The sequence below is a fragment of the Pipra filicauda genome, unplaced genomic scaffold, assembly GCF_003945595.2.
Source record: "Pipra filicauda isolate LSUMZ 115617 unplaced genomic scaffold, ASM394559v2 scaffold346_size766342_pilon, whole genome shotgun sequence".
Taxonomy (NCBI): domain Eukaryota; kingdom Metazoa; phylum Chordata; class Aves; order Passeriformes; family Pipridae; genus Pipra; species Pipra filicauda.
Genome location: NW_024104472.1, coordinates 150182 through 169502, shown reverse-complemented (window position 1 = coordinate 169502; position 19321 = coordinate 150182). Strand labels below are relative to the sequence as shown.

General features: G+C 37.2%; 1 protein-coding gene across 11 annotated transcripts in view; it reads left to right on the top strand.

Annotated features, from left to right (window-relative positions):
• ZMYM2 (zinc finger MYM-type containing 2) overlaps positions 1-18383 on the top strand; it is an 85654-nt gene extending 67271 nt beyond the window's left edge. For 10 of the 11 annotated variants that reach the window (XM_039384312.1, XM_039384315.1, XM_039384314.1 and 7 more), the window contains 11 exons: positions 942-1071; positions 1243-1358; positions 2221-2404; positions 3786-3896; positions 5772-5866; positions 7013-7181; positions 8088-8239; positions 12159-12273; positions 13369-13620; positions 13962-14082; positions 16685-18383. In XM_039384312.1, the coding sequence (XP_039240246.1) occupies positions 942-1071; positions 1243-1358; positions 2221-2404; positions 3786-3896; positions 5772-5866; positions 7013-7181; positions 8088-8239; positions 12159-12273; positions 13369-13620; positions 13962-14082; positions 16685-16877 (1638 nt within the window). In that variant the 3' untranslated portion in view covers positions 16878-18383. The remainder of the gene's footprint in view (positions 1-941; positions 1072-1242; positions 1359-2220; positions 2405-3785; positions 3897-5771; positions 5867-7012; positions 7182-8087; positions 8240-12158; positions 12274-13368; positions 13621-13961; positions 14083-16684) is intronic. The other variant, XM_027719222.2, reaches the window with a different exon arrangement.
• The last annotated feature ends 938 nt before the right edge of the window (positions 18384-19321 follow it).

Here is a 19321-nt window from a genome sequence, read left to right as displayed (position 1 = left end):
CATGCTTAAAATTTCTAGTATTTTATGTATAATGATGTTAATTCAGTCCATAAATTTTTAGAGACCATATCAAAGCTATGTGTGATACAGTATTTTTTAATATATTTTAGAAAGTGTACAACTGTTAGAGTGTACTGCTGCCCTTGGAACTTCACTTTCTTTCCGTGTTTAAAAGGACATGTGGGGATAGTCTTCCTACATATATATGACTGAATTAAACTGAGAGTTTGTTTCTTAAATCAGGTTCCAAAACAGGTGCTAGGGTGCAAAAACCATGTCTGGAACAAGGGGGATTTTTTTACTTCTTGACTGTAAGGATGCGGTTGGAGCATTATGGGATGTTCCCAAGTATTTGTTGTCGCTATTGTAAAGCCAGTAGGGGGAGCTCGAAGTTCATACTTAAGGTACTAAAAAATTGTTTAGAGAATTTTTATTCAGAAGTACTTTTTTTTTTTTTAAAATGGGATCTTTGGATTGTAGCATAATTTAAGAATGCTATAGTTTGCTATACTGCTTATAGTGAATTCTTTTTACAGCTAAAATTACTTTTACGTTATGAAAGTGCTTAAATTGCACTTCCATTTGAACAAGAATGTAAAAAAAAAAATCTTTATCTTAAATTTAAAAACAATAATAACAAAAAAAAAAGGGGAGGGGAAATAAAAAAAAAGAAAATGAGCCAGAATTTGTTATTCATAGTGCTAACCCTGACTGAGTAAAATACAACTAAATGTTACATTCCTGGCAGTGGCACCTCATTACTAGGAATATAGAATAGCTTGAAATTATGGAATAGGAATTGGTCCTGTTGTGTTAAGCTTTTGTGAGCTTCCTCTTCAGTATCTTGTTTATGAAAAGTATCAACTGGTACATTAAGTCAAGAACTTCATGTTGGAATCAGTGTGGAACAACAGCGCGTTCTCTTATTTGCTTGTCTGCAGGGCTCAGCACCACCACCTTCTCCTACACCTAACAGAGAAATGAAGAACAAGGCAGTTCTTTGCAAGCCTTTGACAATGACGAAAGCCACGTACTGTAAACCTCATATGCAGACAAAATCTTGTCAGACAGGTAACTCCTGAACTGTGCTGGAACTACAAATTTCTTTATTGCAGATTTTTCTTAACTGTTATTTTCTTTGAACATATTGCAAATGTTCTGGGTTTTTTTCCCCTAAATGGCAGTTGTAAAATGTATTTAAATACCTGGTAGTGTTCACCTTTTTCTTTTTTCTTTTAACAGAAGATGATTGGAAAAAAGAGTATGTCCCAGTGCCTATTCCTGTACCCGTCTATGTTCCGGTGCCTATGAATATGTATAGTCAAAATGTTCCTGTTCCTACAGCAGTTCCTGTTCCTGTAAGTGAGACTTCAACTTCGTTTTAAAAGTGCATCCATTCACATGCACGTGTGGGACCACTTCATATTGTTGACTGTTCTTGTTCTGGTCTGTCTAAAGCATTGCAGGATGCTGCAGCACTATATATTGAAAAAGCATTAGAATCTGCCAGCAGCACTTAATTTCCTGATTGTTCTTTAGTACCTATCTGCCTGCTTTCAGTGTGAAAATCTTGTGCTGCTGAACTTTTAAGGAACAGTTCTGACTGATACTTTGAGTTTGCTGAATAAGCCTTCAACAGCAAGATTTGTTCTAGTAATGAGGAAGCCAAAAAATTGTGTTGGGGAGGGATGGCAGAATGGGATAAACAGAAGAAAGAAAAGTAAAGGAAAAAATACCAAAACCTGAACTTGTACCAGCAAAAGAAAATAACTCTTAAGTTTATTTTGTTATCACTTATATGCATAGTCTCATCCAAATGGTGGAAAAAACCCCCCTGATTTCCTAAAATTCTGTATTTCACAAACAAGCTATTAGAACAGGATGCTGATTTGTCCAAACTGTTAGTCTGAAGTTGTAATCAGACATGTTTGAAGCTCCAAAGTTCCTTCTGTTCTTTCTTTGACGACCTATATTTTGTCATATTTTTTTCCTTCTGTATTCTTTCCTGCTTTTCCTTCTCTTCTCAATCATTTATATTGAGCTTTTTTAACCTGTCAACACTTTTTGCTAGCTCACATTTGAGTGATTTATTTCTAATCTGTATTAACTCTGTCTTTTAGAAGAGGAGTGTAGAATTTTTTTTCTCTCTTGGCTACTGTTGATGCTTTGTTGCAGCATTTTTTTCTTTTCTCTATTATCTCTGCCTCCCTGTCTGCACAGGTGCCAGTTCCAGTTTTTTTACCCACTACTCCGGGTAGCAGTGAGAAAATCCATGGAACAATAGAAGAGCTGAGGGGAAAAGTACCCTCAGATCCTCTGGAAACTGATCTACTGAACTTGTCAGGGATGGTGCCTGAACATGCTGGAAAAGCGGAAGCTTCTGATGTGACCAGTGAGTTTCCTTGTGAGTTTTTGACTCATTGGAGTGCTAGGGGATGTGTGTGAATCAAGTGAAGCATGGGGTTCGTGGAGGAAGTTTGAGTACAACAGTGCTGTTGTACTGTGCTGAGATCTTATATTAAGTTGCCCTGTGGTTTAACCCCAGAGGGCAACTACGTACCACACAGCCACTCACTTCCCCCACATCTGGTGGGGAGAAGAATCGGGAAAGAAGTAAACTTTGTGAATTAAGAACAGTTTAATAATTGAAACAAAATAAAATATATTAGTTCTACTAACACTAATAAGTACACTGAAGAGGGGAGAGAGAGAGAATAAAACACAAGAAGACTAAGTGATGCACAATACAATTGATCACCAACTGCTGACAGATGCCCATCCTCCCCCAAGCAGCGTTCGGTGATTCCCCAGCCAACTCCCCTTCATATAGTGAACATGACATTCTGTGGTATGGGGTGTCACTTTGAACACTTCAGCTCAACTGTTCTACATGTGCTCCCTCTCAGCTTCTGCGCACCTACTCTCTGACAGAACATGTGAAACTGAAAAGTCCTTGAGCAATATTATTCTCATAATAAAAATTTATGTATCCTGTAACTATATTTTCTCAGTCCACATGTCTCTTTGTTCCTCTTTCCTGGCTCTGCCTGCCACAATCCTCAAGTCTCTTTTGTATCTTTCCAGGAAAATTGGCCTTCGCTCAGGTGAAATTTTGTGAGTTTCTTTCAAGCTCTTTTAACAGGTGTCTGAAAGAATGTTGATAAATTAATGAACAAAGGCCAGTGGAGCTGCAGTCCCAGGAGGCTTCTTGCTTTCCAAACTATTGCCACTCCCCTACTACAAATGCACATTTCTGATGGTGCTGCAAAGTTGTCACTTGCAGTTCCTTGCTCTCTTTTGTGAAGTACAGCTAAATGAGTAGATATATGGCATCAGAGCTTACTCATTTGCAGAGGACTGAATTTGGAGAAATCTGTCTTCGCCAGAAGTTGGAAAGAGGTCAAACTTTGTTTCTCCCTGCCTACTTGCCATGTTTGTTAAACAGATACTACAAAAAGAAACTTGAAAATCTGTTCTGTTATGGGAGAATCAGGTTGAAAAATAGATAGTTAGGTTTGTCAAGCTTGTTTGAGTTCTGTGATTGGTTGATATGATCCAGATTCATCAGTATTTGATTTTCTATACGTATGCTTTGCTGACTCATCTTAATGAAGAGGACAAAGAGCTAGTAAGTATCTTTTATGTTTGAAGGAAGTCAGATTGGAGAAGTAAATCTGAGTTCTCAATAACAACAAAATGTAGGATGGTGATGAGCAGGACAAGCAGCTTTAGAAGCATTTGTGTTGGTTAAAATAATGAGAGTTTTTCTTTTTTTTTTTTTTTAGCAAGTGTGATAGCTGAATCAAGTCTACTAAACTCAGAAACAGAGTCACGGATAAGCTTGCCTGATATTCCATATGAGCCAGACCTTGATATTGAAATAGACTTTCCAAGAGGTAATTTTTCTGTGATTTTAATAAATACTGTGACATTGTGTGCATCCATTGTACCTTGTTTAATCATCCTTTCAGAGAAACTTAATTTGATTGCAGGATCCACATAAGCGACTGTTAGGTAAAACTTTGCCATGTTGTTGTAAGACTGGGGACTTCTGAATTAGTTCTCCTATCTTTCTAAATACAGTATTTGAAATAATGCAAAAAAAAAGGGAGTTTACCTTTCACAGAGAACTTGGCTGCATCATTTGTTTTGAACATGGATTTAGGAAAGCTGTTTTGAAGACTCAAGGAGTCAACTGGCATATGTCTTGGAAAACATAATGAATGCCTTCTTTAGTTGCCAGGTATTTCCATGGTTTAGAGCAGAAATGACAATTGGCATGCTGCACACCACTTGTATTACATTTTAATATCTTGTTGATGTCCATACCTGTATTTAAAAAGGTAGCATTGTTTGAATTTGAAGCAGCGAAATCACTACTTTGAGTCCTTTGTTGAAAGAAGCTCTTGGTTTTATATAGTACGTTTTTTATCACTCTACAGAATGCAGGGAACAGTATCTGTTTCCTTTCACCATGTCCTAATCAATCCAAGATCCAAGAATGCTTGTTTCTGGCTCTAGTTAGTGTCCCTCTTGACATAGCTTCTCTTGGACATACAACTGATACCTTACCAGGGTAGCTTCTGTATCTAATGTTGAGACTCTCCTTTTGTGTTCTGCCGTAGGTAACCACAGTAGATGCCCAGACTGGGTTTCTCACTTTACTGTATGTCTATTTTAAAGAGAAAGCCTGGGGGTTAGTCTGACCTTAATTTTAGGAAGTTTACTAGTCAGATGTGTACTAGATTTTTAACCGTCTTTGTAAGTGAGGCTTGGTACATGAGAAAGGAAAACCAGGGAAGAAAAGAAATAAAGTGGAATAGTAACAGCAGTCTGTAAGAGATTGATTACACTGAAGTGCTTCTGAGATAATAGTCTTTGTGATAGCAGGAGAAGGACTGCTTTTTAGTCTAGGGCAGAGTTCATAAATCTTTGGATGTGAGTGCTGTTTCATCCGCACCAGTTTGAGAGGTGTCTTGAGAAGTAAGGTGGTAAAATCAGACTATCAGAAAGGCATTCAATTTTGAGTGAAGACATTGTTTGATGGCTAAATGAGGGATGAACCACCTTCAGTAAAATAAATAAAGATGGAACTTCCAACATTAAATCCATTCATATGTTGTCTCATTCCACTGTGCTGCTTGAAATAGAGTCCATCACCCTACCCATGAAATGTTAGGTAAATAGTATTTTGACAGATTACCATATATCTGTTTAACGAACTCACTGTAATATCCATCATGAGCTAGACCTCCACCACTTGTATAAATATAGACTAAAGCCAGTTTTTCTGAAGGGAATTTGCCTTCTGGTTCTTAATATTTCTAATCAAATATAATGTGCTTTATAAAATATAAACCATGAGTAGAAATGATAGAAATACATGAACAGAAGTGCATGTACTAATTTGTATTTTTTCCAGTCATAGCTGTTCATTCTCACCATAAGTAAAACTTCTTGATACCAAGAAAGCCTGGGCAGAAAAAATTATGTAAGAGCCCACTGTAAGAAATGCTGCCATGGTGACTTCAGATAATGTTTGAAAGTGTTGAGCATTGTGTCCTCTACAGAAATAGACATTTTGACAGCTTTGTCTTACTTTAAATATAAGAATAGGTCTTTGAATATAAGAATCCAGTCTTTGGTAATGTTTATATTTGTACCTTTGTGGACCCCTTATGTTAAAGCACACTAATGTAGCTCATTGTTTTTTTCAAAGCAGTATTATTCATAGGATGTTTAGAAATAAGTTTCTGTTAATGTATTTTCAGCAACTGAGGAGCTTGATACAGAAAATGAGTTTTTATTACCTCCTGTTTTTGGTGAAGAATATGAGGAACAGCCAAGGCCTCGGTCCAAAAAGAAGGTAATTTTGTCATGCTATTAAAAATATCCAAAAAAGCACAAAATTTAAGTTTAATTATCATACCACTCTAAAACATGTTACTGTCTATTAATATCTAGTATCCTATATTTATTATGTAAATTGATATATTTCAAATAATAAAATTATTTCAGTCCTGTGTCTGTTGCAGATAACTGTTGGATTTAAGAGGAGTGTGGTTTGTAATTTCTGATCCCATTTTTGCTTCACGGTGGTAGAATTATTGATGTAATGTGCTAGTTTGTACTGTACCTGCTGTACTCTTAGTAATGCTTTTCTGCCTTCTACTTTGAACAAAGCTGTCTTGGTTTAATTTGGTAGTAAAATGGAAGAATTCTGGCATTGCCATGGCTTATAATGGGAGCTATAGCATCTTCTGTATAAAAGAGTTTAAAAAAAATTATTTCCTTGTAATTTTCCCAGACCTTATTTTCAGTCAATCTTAGCTTAGACATTGCAAATAAATTACCCATATTCTTTTATTTAGAAGGACACTAACAGGAAATAATTTCCTGTGCCTGACACAAAGCTGAAATGATTTTGTTCCAATAATTGCAGTAGATACTGCAGCTTTAAAAAAACCAGCCAACTTCTAGTAAAGCTTTCTAAGAACAAATGTGTCTTTCTAGTATTAAGGTCGGATTCTAAACTCTCAGTATTATCCACTGGATGTTATCCACATATGCACTACTGGACATGCTTTAATTTGGGACCAGTGCTGGCTTTTCCATTGATGGGTTCTGTTGAGCCTAAAAGTTGAGCTTTTGGCATAGATTTGTAGCATCTTTAGCTTCTTGTACATTAACACAATGAAATCCTATAAATACATCAAATTATTTGGTACATCATATGTTTGTTACATAATACAATAGAACGAATACAGCAACTCCATTATCAAAAATTACTGTCTCTGTTAGGAACCAGTTTCAAAGGTGAATTAGAAACATCTCTCAGCTTAAGTAGATGCTCTCCGTAGAAGGATGATCAACAAAGAAACCATCACCTGGATGAGTGTGTGTTTCTTTGAACGTTCAGTTTGTACTTTGGCCTACAACTTGTTCTGCCCAGGTTCTGTGTTACTGCTGTTGGTGACTGCTGGTGGTGTTAACCACTGTGTTTCCACGGCAGGGAGTCAAGAGGAAAGCGGTGTCTGAGTACCAGTCGCACGATGACAGCTCTGAGAACTCTGAGTGTAGTTTTCCATTCAAATATGCGTACGGTGTGAATGCATGGAAGCACTGGGTAAAGTCTCGATATTTAGATGAAGAGCTTCCAGAACTAGAGGAACTGAAATCAAGTAAGTATTTCCACAAGTCTGGCATCCAGATTCTTATTTGGTAGGGAAAATTGCTCTACTCGTATGATTCTCAGCTGGGATTTTTAATAGAAGTTGTCACATGTCCCTAATGTTCCCACCATGACTGAGATTATTTTATCACAGAGCAGCCAAACTCTTTTTTTTCTAGTTTTCCCTGTTTGGTTCAAAATGCTGGGTGTCACACTTCTCATGCAATCTAGGACAACACCGTCCTGGATCTTCTGACTTCCTGTGACCATTTTGATTTTTTTGGTCTGCATCCTATTTTTCCTCATATTCTAACCTCAGAATTCACATAATTTCTGGACTTCTGAATTGCAAGGGAGGGATATCCTACTCTTTTTCCTGGAAAATGATCTTCATCTAAGGCTGGCATTACCTGGCTGTGGAGCTCTGGCACAAGGTGACTTTCAATCCTGTGGAGCCTTACTGCTCTTTCTGCAACATTCCTCTCTGTGTACATTTATACTGTGACAGAAGAGGGAAATTGCTGCTACTCTTGCTGTTCTTTACCTCCTACAAGCATCTTAGCACCCTTGTGTTATGCTGTTGGATCTTTGGAAACTGCTGTTTCCCCTGAAGGTGCCTCTCTACACCATTGTCTTCAGCATCTTGGGCTGCTTCTGTATCATCCTCAGCTGTGCATGACAGTACATTTGTTAGCGAGTGTTACTGCATTTGGTTAACTAGACTTTACTCTGATAGCCTTGTTTATTTTAATACAAACCTAACATTTTAACTACTTAGTATATTTTAGTCTTGTTCACTGGTTAGTGGAGAGGACATCAAGCCTGTTTCTCACTTTCCAGCCAAAAAATATCCCATCTCACCCTCACTGTGTGATAATTCTGTTGTATAATGTAGCATTTTTTCTCTATTTTACAGTAAAGTCTGTGAAATTAAAGGAAGATCTATTATCACATACTTCAGCTGAGTTAAACTATGGGTTGACACATTTTGTCAATGAAATTCGAAGGCCAAATGGAGAGAACTATGCACCTGACAGCATCTATTATCTGTGTCTTGGGATTCAGGAGGTTAGTAGAGGCTGTAGAGATGGGAAATTAAGCTGCTGATTTGACTGTAACCCATTTCAGTGGAAGAATGGTGATAACATGGATTTACTGGCTAGGAGCTATTCTTAATATATGGCTATGATCTGGAACACAGGCTACTCTGTAAATCACATTGCAGAAGGATGTCTGTATAGGAAGCAAGTTTGCAGACCCATCCTGAAAACTCAAATACAAATTGGTATATTGTAATAATTTTAATATTCTTGCTGGCTTAAAGCAAGTAATTAGCAGTCAAAAATTACATAGTTTTTCCAAATGCTGTGCTTCATTTTGTTTGCTAAAGATGTCTAATGTAAAAACAGAATGAAACAAGGCATGATCTGTAAAAGTTTTACTAATTCAGTTACTTAACATATAGTGGAAACAAGCTAATTGAAGTGTCTTTTGGGGAGGGTCTAATTTACTGAATATTGCAGACTGTGGACAGTCAGGATAGAGTGCAGGGAACTGCTATATTGGCTGTCTAACACACAGTGAGATAGAAGGAAGTTAGGTTAGATGTAATGTATGTGAAGGCAATAACATATATCATTAGATAATTAGAAAAGCTATTCCACAGCTTAGCTTTTAAGCAGGGGATATCTTAATTTTTGATACATAAGGCAAAACACAGATGGAATAAGCAGTGTTCAGAGCTGAGAGCACAGAAGATTTCATTCAAGGCAATAAAAAATGCATATGATGTGGAAAGCAAGCTGTTCACAGGGCTTGCAGTCCTACTTAAACTGTTCCATACTTGAGGCAGAGGACTTGAATCAAGTAAAAATTTTTTAATTGAAATATTTTTAAACAATATCTCCACTAATTCTTCTGTGTTGCAAGTACGCAAAATTAAAGAGTTAATTTATATTTTTACGTCATGGTTGAAATTCGACAAGTGGTCATTCATTTTAGTCAATGGCTTTTCAGTCAATATTGCTGCAAGGCGTGTTTCAAATTCAGCTAGCTTTCTGCTTCTGCACTTGCATGATACACTGTCTCTCTGTATCTTTCTGTTGAATTGAAAATACTTGTGTTAAGCTGATAAACAATACACAGAGTGAGGCATGTGTTTATAAAATGAAACTCAAATTATTGGGTTTTTTTTACCTTTCTCTTTGTGCCTTTGACATAGACTATTTTGTCAGTCATGAAAGCTAGTTATGTGTAAAACTTCTTTTTTCAGCTCTTCAGAACCATAGTTTGTGTGGCACAACACAATTATTGTGTGTGGCACATACACAATGCTGGAACACTAGTGGAACAATGTGTGGTCACTTAATTATTGCTTATACTTAGTGTCCAGTGTTTAATTCAGGTGATGTTAACAGGCCTGATTAGTTGTCCAAATTGTGCCACTGCTGTTTGGACTGGTAGGAAGACATGCCCTGTTCTGATGAGTTTGCATTTCACAAAGGCAGACAGCAAGTGAAGTACAGAAACATGTGAACTGTCAAGGGCTGCAGCCATCTTCTGTGTGCTAATGGCAAATTGTACATATTGGGGTGTGTGTTACCCTTCTGAAGAAACACGTTTAAACAAGATAGTGATACACTAAATGCAATGTAGTTGTCACAATGTACAACAAAACTCCATTGCCTTCTATAACTTTCCTAGTCTTTTTCCATCTGTGTGGGTACCCCTGAAAGAGAATAAATTGTCTACTACTGCATGAAAAGTACAGGCTTTGAGGAGAGGCTCAGAGGAGATTAAACGATGCCATTTAAGGATGAAGTTGTGCCAAAAATCATCAATGCTTTGCTAATTTAGAGTAAGTTTCTCTTCAAAGGAAGAGAATGTAGGAACCATAGGTTAGTAAAGAAAGTACTTTTCTCCTCCACCAGAATTACTGCACTCACTGTGGCTTAATGCACATGCAGGTTGGAGCTTTTCCTCGTGGGTGTAATGTGGTTTGAGCATAGGTGAAGTGCCCAGGAGCCTTCAAGACCTAAGTTGGTGGTTTTTGATTTTGTGAAATAACTTTTCCTGAAGGAAGCATTGTAAAATCTGTTCCAGGAATCTGGTCCCTGAGTCAGATAGTGCAGTCTCTCAGTTCAGGTTCATTTGCAGCTGAAATTGTTCTGTTTTCAGACAGAAGTGGTTCAATAATGGTTCTTGTAACGCTGAAGTACTGATCTTGAAAAATATCACACTTAAAGGTTGCCGCATGGTCAGGCAGGCATCTAGTAGAGAGGGTTCATCTAGAAAAAGGTGTTAGTATGCTGGTGCTCCTCTGCTGCATCATGGCCTTCATTCTTTGTCCCAGTGTAGATTGGGATTTGGGGTTTGTTTTCTTTGTATGTCTGGTAATGGGGGTGTTTGGGCAAAATTCAGGCTGATGGAGTTGGCAGATGTTTGTCTGAAGGTGCTGTGGGCAGTGATTCTGCCTCTTCTCCTCTGTGGGATTCAGAAGCCCATCCAGCCAGTTCCTTCCTTTTTGCTGCAGTTATAGTAGAGCTCATCCCAGGTGGGAATAGCCTATGCTAATCCTGCCTCCCTTAGAGTTAGCAGAGTAGCAGAGCACAGTGTTACAGTGTGGGAATGAAGGTTTGCAGATGCATGTTGAGTGTTACGTTGCAGTCTCTCCCCTGCTACATGACACTGTTCTTCTTTAGACTCTCTAGTGCTGCTGGTCTGGAGTGCTTCACAGATTTCTACTGGGGATGTCAGGGTTTAGCCAAGCACTTATTCTGAACCAGGAAACAGAAATATATTTTTAGATGAGTTCTCACAAGCTTTTGTGTGAATTGGTTTTGTTCTGATTTTCAGTCTGATTTCATTTTCACTGCCAGCATTCAGTGTGAGTGTTTAATGAAAACCAGAGAAAAACAAAAATTCATGGAGGGGCAGACTCCGTGAAGCTTCTAGTAAGCTATATTGTCTGGTTTAGAATTGCTTTATGAAACTAGTACTGGTATATGTAAAAACAAGCACATTTGGGGGAATATTGTGTTTTGAAGAGTTAGTTAAATGTATTGTATAAAATAGTTATCTAAATGAAGGAGTTGTGTTGGAGACTTCTAGGAAGTGCATTCATTCATTTTTCTGTATTATAAATCTAAGTGCAAAAATAAAGAAGCCAAGATATGCTGGACCGCGACCACCTAGTGTTTAATGAGTGCTGTCTTTAATGCTATTTCAAGTATGTGTACAGAAATAGATGCCATTTTCAGAAATGAGTACATTTTTTGTCTGTCACTTTTATTGTATTCACTAACAGGCTTGTTCCTGCAAAGATAACACTGAAGTGGAAAATTTAAGAAACCAATCCTCTCTTTTTTAGAAATGTCTCCAGAGAGGGTAATGTCAAATACTGGTATAGACCTCAGCCAGTAATTCTTGGTAAAGGTTTAAAAGTGTTTCTGTCTGTGAAGTCAAGAAGGTTAAGATAATTAGATTGCAGAATAGGCAAGTGCCTTGCACCATCCTGTCATTTTTCTTGCACTGCTGCATGTCACTATGGGGTGTTTTTTGCTCCCACTTTTGTGTTGAAGATGCTTTTGTCACTGTCCGGAGTTCACATTTAAAATGGCCAACTCTTGCTACATATGGGGTTTTCTTCTTTGAAGACCTAGGTGGAGGAAAAGATAAATAAGTTGTTTGTGGTTTGTTTTTTTTTAATGACTCCCCATTCACTGATACAATGTTGCACACAGGAAATCTTAGAGAAAAATGTTAGAGTTGTAATTAAACTATGATTCATATCCAGTTAGGAATTCACAACATATATTATATTGGAGGTAAATTTTAACTGTTAAATATTGGAAAAGTGGCATAGCTTTATTGTTAGATACTCTTTTTCAGTACAATGCTTGCGCATTTATTAAAAAAAGAACCCTGTACCACAGGAGTTGTTCTAATCTGGAATCATAAATGCTGTGTCTTTCTCTCTTTTCTGTAGTATTTATATGGAAGCAATCGAAAAGACAACATATTTATTGATCCAATCTACCAGACGTTTGTCCAGGAATTAAATAAAATCCTTAGAAGTTGGCAACCAAGCATACTTCCAGATGGTAATTTTCTTTTCAGTGATGTATGTTTTTTATCTCTTAATAGTTCTGTATTCTTAAGCACACACATATATATGTATATAAAAACATTTTATGCATTGCGATAGTAACTGATGAAGAATTATGAAGATATCATCTAAGATTTCAGTTAAGGCTGTATCTGTTCTTTTTGTCTGGTTTTTGGGTAATCTGTGCTACAAGAGTTGATTTTGCCACTGCCTGTTAAAATTGACTATCTGTTTTTAGGAAAGAAAGTCAGAATAAGCTCTTTGACCTGTAGTTTTTACCTGAGCTAATTTTTTTTTTTTTTGGTCCATTTTTTTCCCAGCAGGAAGCAGACAGGCAGGCAGTGGGCTATGTGTTGGTAGGGCTAACAAGTGATGTATTTTAGCCTTTCTTGGCTGGATTAGGAGGACTCTCTGATGTGGGTCTTCTGCTCAGGAGGATCGTCAGTTCATGGAGAAAGCAAATTTTCCCCAGCAGATAAATGTTGGTGCTGAACTGGAGAATCAAGTGTTCTTCCATCTTTCTCACAATCCCCTCTTGAGTGAGGGCTTGTCCTTGCCAGATGCTTTCCTCTCTCTTTTTGTTATTGACTTCTCTCTGTATAGCTCTTGAGAGGCTCTGTGTTGGGTCCTTCCTGTACCCTGTTGATCCTTGTCAAGGAGTGCTTTCCATGTGAGATATTCATTAGTAATAAGAAAATAAGAAAGTATGCTATTTGGAGGCCTTACCTGAGCAGAATAAAATTAACTCAAAAATATGCTTTTTATGAGGGAATTAAGATTACCCCCTGAGCATTTATTTTTATGTAATAACATGAGGGAGCTGCATGTCAGCAGTGCTGTTGTAATTAAACAGAAATGTGTTCCCTGTGAAATTACCTATACTGATATTTCCCATTGACTGTCTCAGTGAGTGTCTATGTCTTTAAGAGGTGGTTTTGGGGGTATGGACATATAATTAAACATGTTTATTAGAGGCTTCTGTCATGAGCATTTTGTTACATTTCACAGTAAACAGAAACTTGATTTTTTGCACCTGGACAGTTTATGGGCTAATTCATTGTATTTTCTCCAATATTCTTTTTTTTCCAAGGATCAATATTCTCTCGAGTTGAAGAAGATTACCTTTGGAGGATTAAACAGCTAGGATCACATTCACCTGTTGCTCTTCTGAATACTCTGTTCTACTTTAACACTAAATATTTTGGCCTGAAAACTGTGGAGCAGCACTTAAGGCTTTCTTTTGGCACTGTTTTTAGACAGTGGAAAAAAAATCCGCTAACAATGGAAAGCAAAGCTTGTCTTCGATATCAAGTGTCTTCCCTGTGCAGAGCTGATAGTGAAGGTACTATAACTGTTGAAAATTAGTACTACTCTTCTGAGGAATGTCTGGGCATCTTGCCTTGAGCTGGAGCTTTACCTTTGCATAAAGTTTAGCAGCTCTCAGCTCCCAGATCTCTAATCGGAGTGTGTGGTCCATGGAGACTACAGGGTCTCTGTGCTAAGTGATCTCTTTGAGCCCACTGGTCTCCCTGTAAAATGCTGTGACTTTGCTGTGGCTGTGGGTGGCATTTCCAGTTTGCAGATATGCATAGTTGTGGTGGGCTGCCTGCACTGGGAAGTTTATTGAAAATTGTAAACTAACTTCAAGTTATATCTTAGATGTTGTTGATTTTCTTCTTAAAGATAAAATTACTACTGGGAAAAGGAAACATGAAGATGATGTACCAGTATTTGAACAAATTGAAAACACGTCTGATCCAGCTAGATGCCCTGTGAAAATGTTTGAGTGCTATCTGTCTAAAAGGTAAGTATGATACAGGGTAGTACAGAAGGGGTCTAGACTAAACCAGATGCAGAAGGGAACTGTTTTGATGCAACATGAAATGCACTCAAGCAAAGGGAATGGATTGAGATCATCTGAAAAATACCTAAATGAAAGTATTGAAATCTCCCATTCTGTATCTGGACAAGATGGGCAGAAGGTGTGGGAGCAGCGGAGTACTTCGATGTTAATTGTCAAAGACTCCTTCTGAAAATGGCAGTACGATTCAATTTTCTTATCTGTGAACACCCAGTATCTCTGCAGAGAATTACCAGCAAGGCATCTGGTAGGTTTTGCTGCTGAGGGTTTTGTTTGTGAGGTCCCCATCTCTTCAGTAACAACTGGATTGAGACAATGGGTTTCCTGCATTATAAGTTATCAGGAATCTGAAATGTAGATGCTTTTGAGATACCTAGTGTGAAAACATGTTTGTAGTATTTTGTCCTAGGAAAAGTTCTATGGATGGTAACCCAGCATTTAGAAATAGCTTGTTTCCTTCCGATCTGCACAATTAATTGTGCGGGAAGGAAGCAGAAATTAATACATTAAAAAAAACCTTAGGCAACTCCTAAAAGAATTAATTTAGTAGCTAATTGTTTTGGAAGCTTGAAAATGGGATTCCTTGGGAAATATGTTCCATTATTTGTAACAGCCATTCAAGTGACTGATTTTAATGTAGATTTTATGTAGTTCTAAGGGGAATATAGGCAAGTGATACCAAAGAAATAAAGTCACCTTGTATATACAACACAATAAATGAAATGAAGTATGAGACCCAACATGCATTAGGAAACAGCATCTTAGTCTTAAAGGTGAAGAAAGCGCTTACACACAGCATCAGTGGAAGTGCAATTATGTTGTGTTGTAGAGAGAAACAGTTAAAGAGTAGCTTGTGGTCTGTTAATGCAACCACCTGTTTTTCATAAACTCAGTTAATTCTGATTGTTGCAGGAGGATTTTGCCTTCATGTCGTGGTTTGGAGAGGATATGTTGTTAAAGAGTTGAAGATGGATTTTTTAACTGAGTTACACAGCCACTAGGGGAGAGAGAACACATAATTCTTTTTTTCTTTTAGAAACATCTCAACTTTGGCAAAAAGAATGCACTTAAAGCCATTTGGAGCATCATTTATGGTGTGGTTTCAAGTCATGGTGTCTTGCACACATTGGTCACCATTGCTAACTAAAGGAGCAGACTACTTCTCCTGGTTCTGCTTCTAATAACATACATCTTGTATCTTTGTTGAAATAATTCTAATGAAATATTTAACACTTTAAAAAGTATTGTAAAATTTTAGGCAATGCCAGCTGATTGAAATATACTTGGCAACCAGTGAACAGCTGCAGCTGAAATTTCAGGATGCTTTCATTCAGAGCTATGAATACCATATCATTGTCTCATTAGGTCTCAAGCTGTGCCAGGGGAGGTTAAGGCTGGACATTAGGAGGAATTTCTTCACAGAAAGAGTGATGAAACGTTGGAATTGACTGCCCAGGAGGGTGGTGGAGTCACCATCCCTGGAAGTGTTTAAGGAAAGACTGGATGTGGTACTTAGTGCCATGGTCAAGTTGACACGGTGCTGTTCTGTCATAGCTTGGACTCAATGATCTCAGAGGTGTTTTCCAACCTAATTGATTCTGTGATTGCTTGTTCCTATAAAAATAATGGCTTTTCAAGAAAGTAGGAAGGAGGTTCAGATATTACTAGAATATTTTAAACATTCATATTTGGTTCTTATCTGACTCTGATTTATGTGAGAGCAGAATAAGCCAACATTTACCCTAGCAGGTGAAGAGCAATACTTAAAATCTCATCAGCCAGTTTGGGAAGGTGAGCTGGTAAAAATTCTTAATTTTACTGAAGAAACATGAAATGGAGTTGACTCCTGAGATCTACAGCATTTGTGAAGGAGGGAACATGAGTGGGCACTTGCACATACAGAATTGAAAATTCTTTTCTGAGACTTGCCTAAATGGACAAAAGGCTAGAATTTCCTTAAAGGAGCCTTTTCTAGTGGCTTAGAGGATGTTTCTGAGATGGATCGAACTCCATAGTATAGTTGGTAAGGAATTAAGCGATGAAGATTTATAACAACCAACCTTTTAAGTAAAATAGGAGGAGGGGGGATTTTAGCTTGTTGTATTTCTGAGCATCTCAGAACTACCATCCTTGATTTTTCAAGAGAACCCCAGGCTCTAATTCAGAGATAGCCTTATCAGCCAGTGATTGTGCGAGCAATTACAGATGTCAGTGTTGGGCCTCTTTGCAAATCGTAGAAAGTACTTCCTGGTTTAACAAGTCCTGGATCTGCAGATTTTTGAAAGCTGGAAGAGTCTGTGGTCTCTCGTATGCTTGCGAAGTCCCAGGCATCTGGGACTCTGAGGCTGCTCTGAGGATGTGGGATTGACTGGGCTTGGGCCAGACCTGGCCATGGCTCCTTCTGTGAGCAAGACTGCATTTCTCCACACTGTAACTTGCCTAGGTGCAGTTAAAGTTTTGTTTGATCAGGATTTTGGAATTGCTAGTGTTCTGTTTTGTCCTGTGAGGCTGTTTTTCTAACCCCCTTTTTTTAACCTCCTTGTAGCCCACAGAATCTGAATCAGAGGACAGACATGTTCTATCTGCAACCAGAGTGCTCTGTCTCCGCAGAGAGTCCCATCTGGTACACTGCCACTTCACTGGACCGCAACACTTTGGAAAATATGCTCGTACGGGTTCTTTTAGTAAAAGATATTTATGATAAAGACAATTATGAACTGGATGAAGACATAGATTAAAACAAACTTCCAAAAAACTGTCAAGCAAACAAACAGCATTAGATATAGTCATGCTGCTAGACCTTTACTATGGAAAACATTTCAAGTTTACCCTTTGTTTTATGAGTTTTGTAGCAGTGTGTACCCTAACGTGGGTATTACCATGTAAATAGTCTGTGAGTGAAAGTTTCCATTATTCTGTGTAGTGGTTTTAGGATACATAACAAACACATTTCAGATTTTCTTTTTTTATTATTTATTTGATTAGATATGTTTGTAACTTTTTACATTGCAAAATATGAATGAGAATGTGCCATGTGTATTTTTTTTCCCCCCTTGTAGTACAAGACATCCATGTTGCACAACTCTGCTGTTGGAAGCTCTCACGAAAGGAGGCTCTTTTAATAGCTTCTTAAACTGGATGGTTGTGTATGGGTAGCACTACTAAAGTTTAGAACTTGCTGTGTCTTTCAGAATTTTTAAATGAATTGTAAACTAATAGGTTTTTTACTTTTTAGTTACTGAAGCCTTATGAGGTTATGTAGAGAGATTCCATCTTATGTACCAAAAACAGACAAAAGAGAATGCTGTCAATATTGGTGTACTGTAATGTGAATCTATTCTGGTGAAAACATTTTTTGTTGCCCTTATTAAAACCCTAGTGTCCTTTCGTTATTTGTGACTCTCTCTCAATTGCCCCTGCAAATAAAAAATATATATACAAATAAATGAATATAAGCTTAGAGCATGGGGTCATCAAGACATGTATTTTGTAAAAAAGAAAACTAAAACCAAAAACCCCTCAAAAAAAAAAAAAAGGAACAAAAGAAAAAGAAAAAAAATCTGATGACAATGCTGTATAATCCTTTTTCATCTTTACTTTTCCAATCATAGTTGCCAGTACCTCATATTAATGTAAATTTGTCCTTTGTAGCCTTAGAACAAGGGGTTCTCTGCTGTATTACATGAAGTAATACGGTACGCTAAATTTTTAACCTTTGTTTATCCTTGCATTGCTGTATTTAAATACAGGCAATACTTGACTATGGGTGGGAAAATTCTTAACTGATGCCTCCATTCAAAAGCCATATGAGATGTGAAGTTACAGAAAGTCGAAAGACAATTTTTCTTGAAGAAAAGTCCTTTTGTTTGTTTATATCCTCTTGTTGTACTTACTTTGCATAAGTAGTCTTATTTCCAGATACACATTTAACTGCTCAAGTTTTGTTATTTGCTCTTATTTAACTGATGCGAACAATATGGTGGTTCAAGCAATGGGTTTGCTATTGTACTGAAAAAAATGTAGTAGAATATTCTACTATAAAGTAGTCATAAGTTTAAGTCTCTCCTAAATGGCATTAGCCATCTACTAAAGGAGAAAGTTTCTATGTATATATATTACCGCCCAAGCATTAATTTCTTGCAGAGGCTGCATGGCTTTTTCATCTTCCTTAGCTTAGAGGATTACACATAAGGACGCATCTTTCTATACAGAGAAATAAAGCTTCAGTTGCTTTGTTTTGTTAAGCAAGTTTATTTAAATTTCTGCTATTCTGGTGTGTCTGTGAGTATGTATTAATTTTAGATATACTACTATTTCAAATGGAGATGAAGATGTACATGTTTAATTTTTCATTTCTTTCTGGTGGCATTACCCTTCCTGTGAGATCAAGAAATACTGCGCAGCACCAGTGAGTAGATCACTAACAGCTTCAATGCACTTCTCCCTCTGTGAGTGAATACTTAGTTCGTTAACACTTGTTTTTTTTTTTTTCAAACAGCAGCCATAGAATGTGTCCATGGTACATAAAAGTGATGAAATCAGGAATTGTAGTCATTGTTTTGTTCTGGTGTCCCCAGCTTTTTTAGCACCTGAATTGACCATAAGTTAAATTTTACATATGGGAGTTGTTACTAACTACCCGTGTAAAATGCATCATGTGCGTAACTTGAAATACTTCATTTAAACACACCTTTAAGTGTTTTGATAAATAGCAGTAAGGATCACTTGCAGCCCCTTCTCTACAGTTCAGACTTCACATACTTCATCAGGGGCTTCAGTTGCTCCCTGATTACAACAGTGTTTAACCACAAATACACTCTTGTAAAACTGCAAACTTTTAACGGGAAGCTGAAAGTTAAGTATATTTGTTGAGTGTTTTGTCTTAAACAGAATTTTAAATTCTGGTTCTCAAAATCAGATTAAAACTATTTCTTAAATAGTAACGTCAGTCTTTAGTGTGGCATGTTGAAGAATGTATAGACATTTTCAACATCATTAGGAAATAAAAAATGCTTTCTAAAGGTTATAAGAAATCACGTTATTGTCCTAAATTCCTCCCATTTTCTACCCAAGATTCATCTGGGAAAAAATATCCAAGTTAGGTCTTGAAATAGAAGTTTTTACATATAGATCCGTGTTGGAAATATAAAGATGGTTTCCAAGAACAGAACTTTTATTCCAG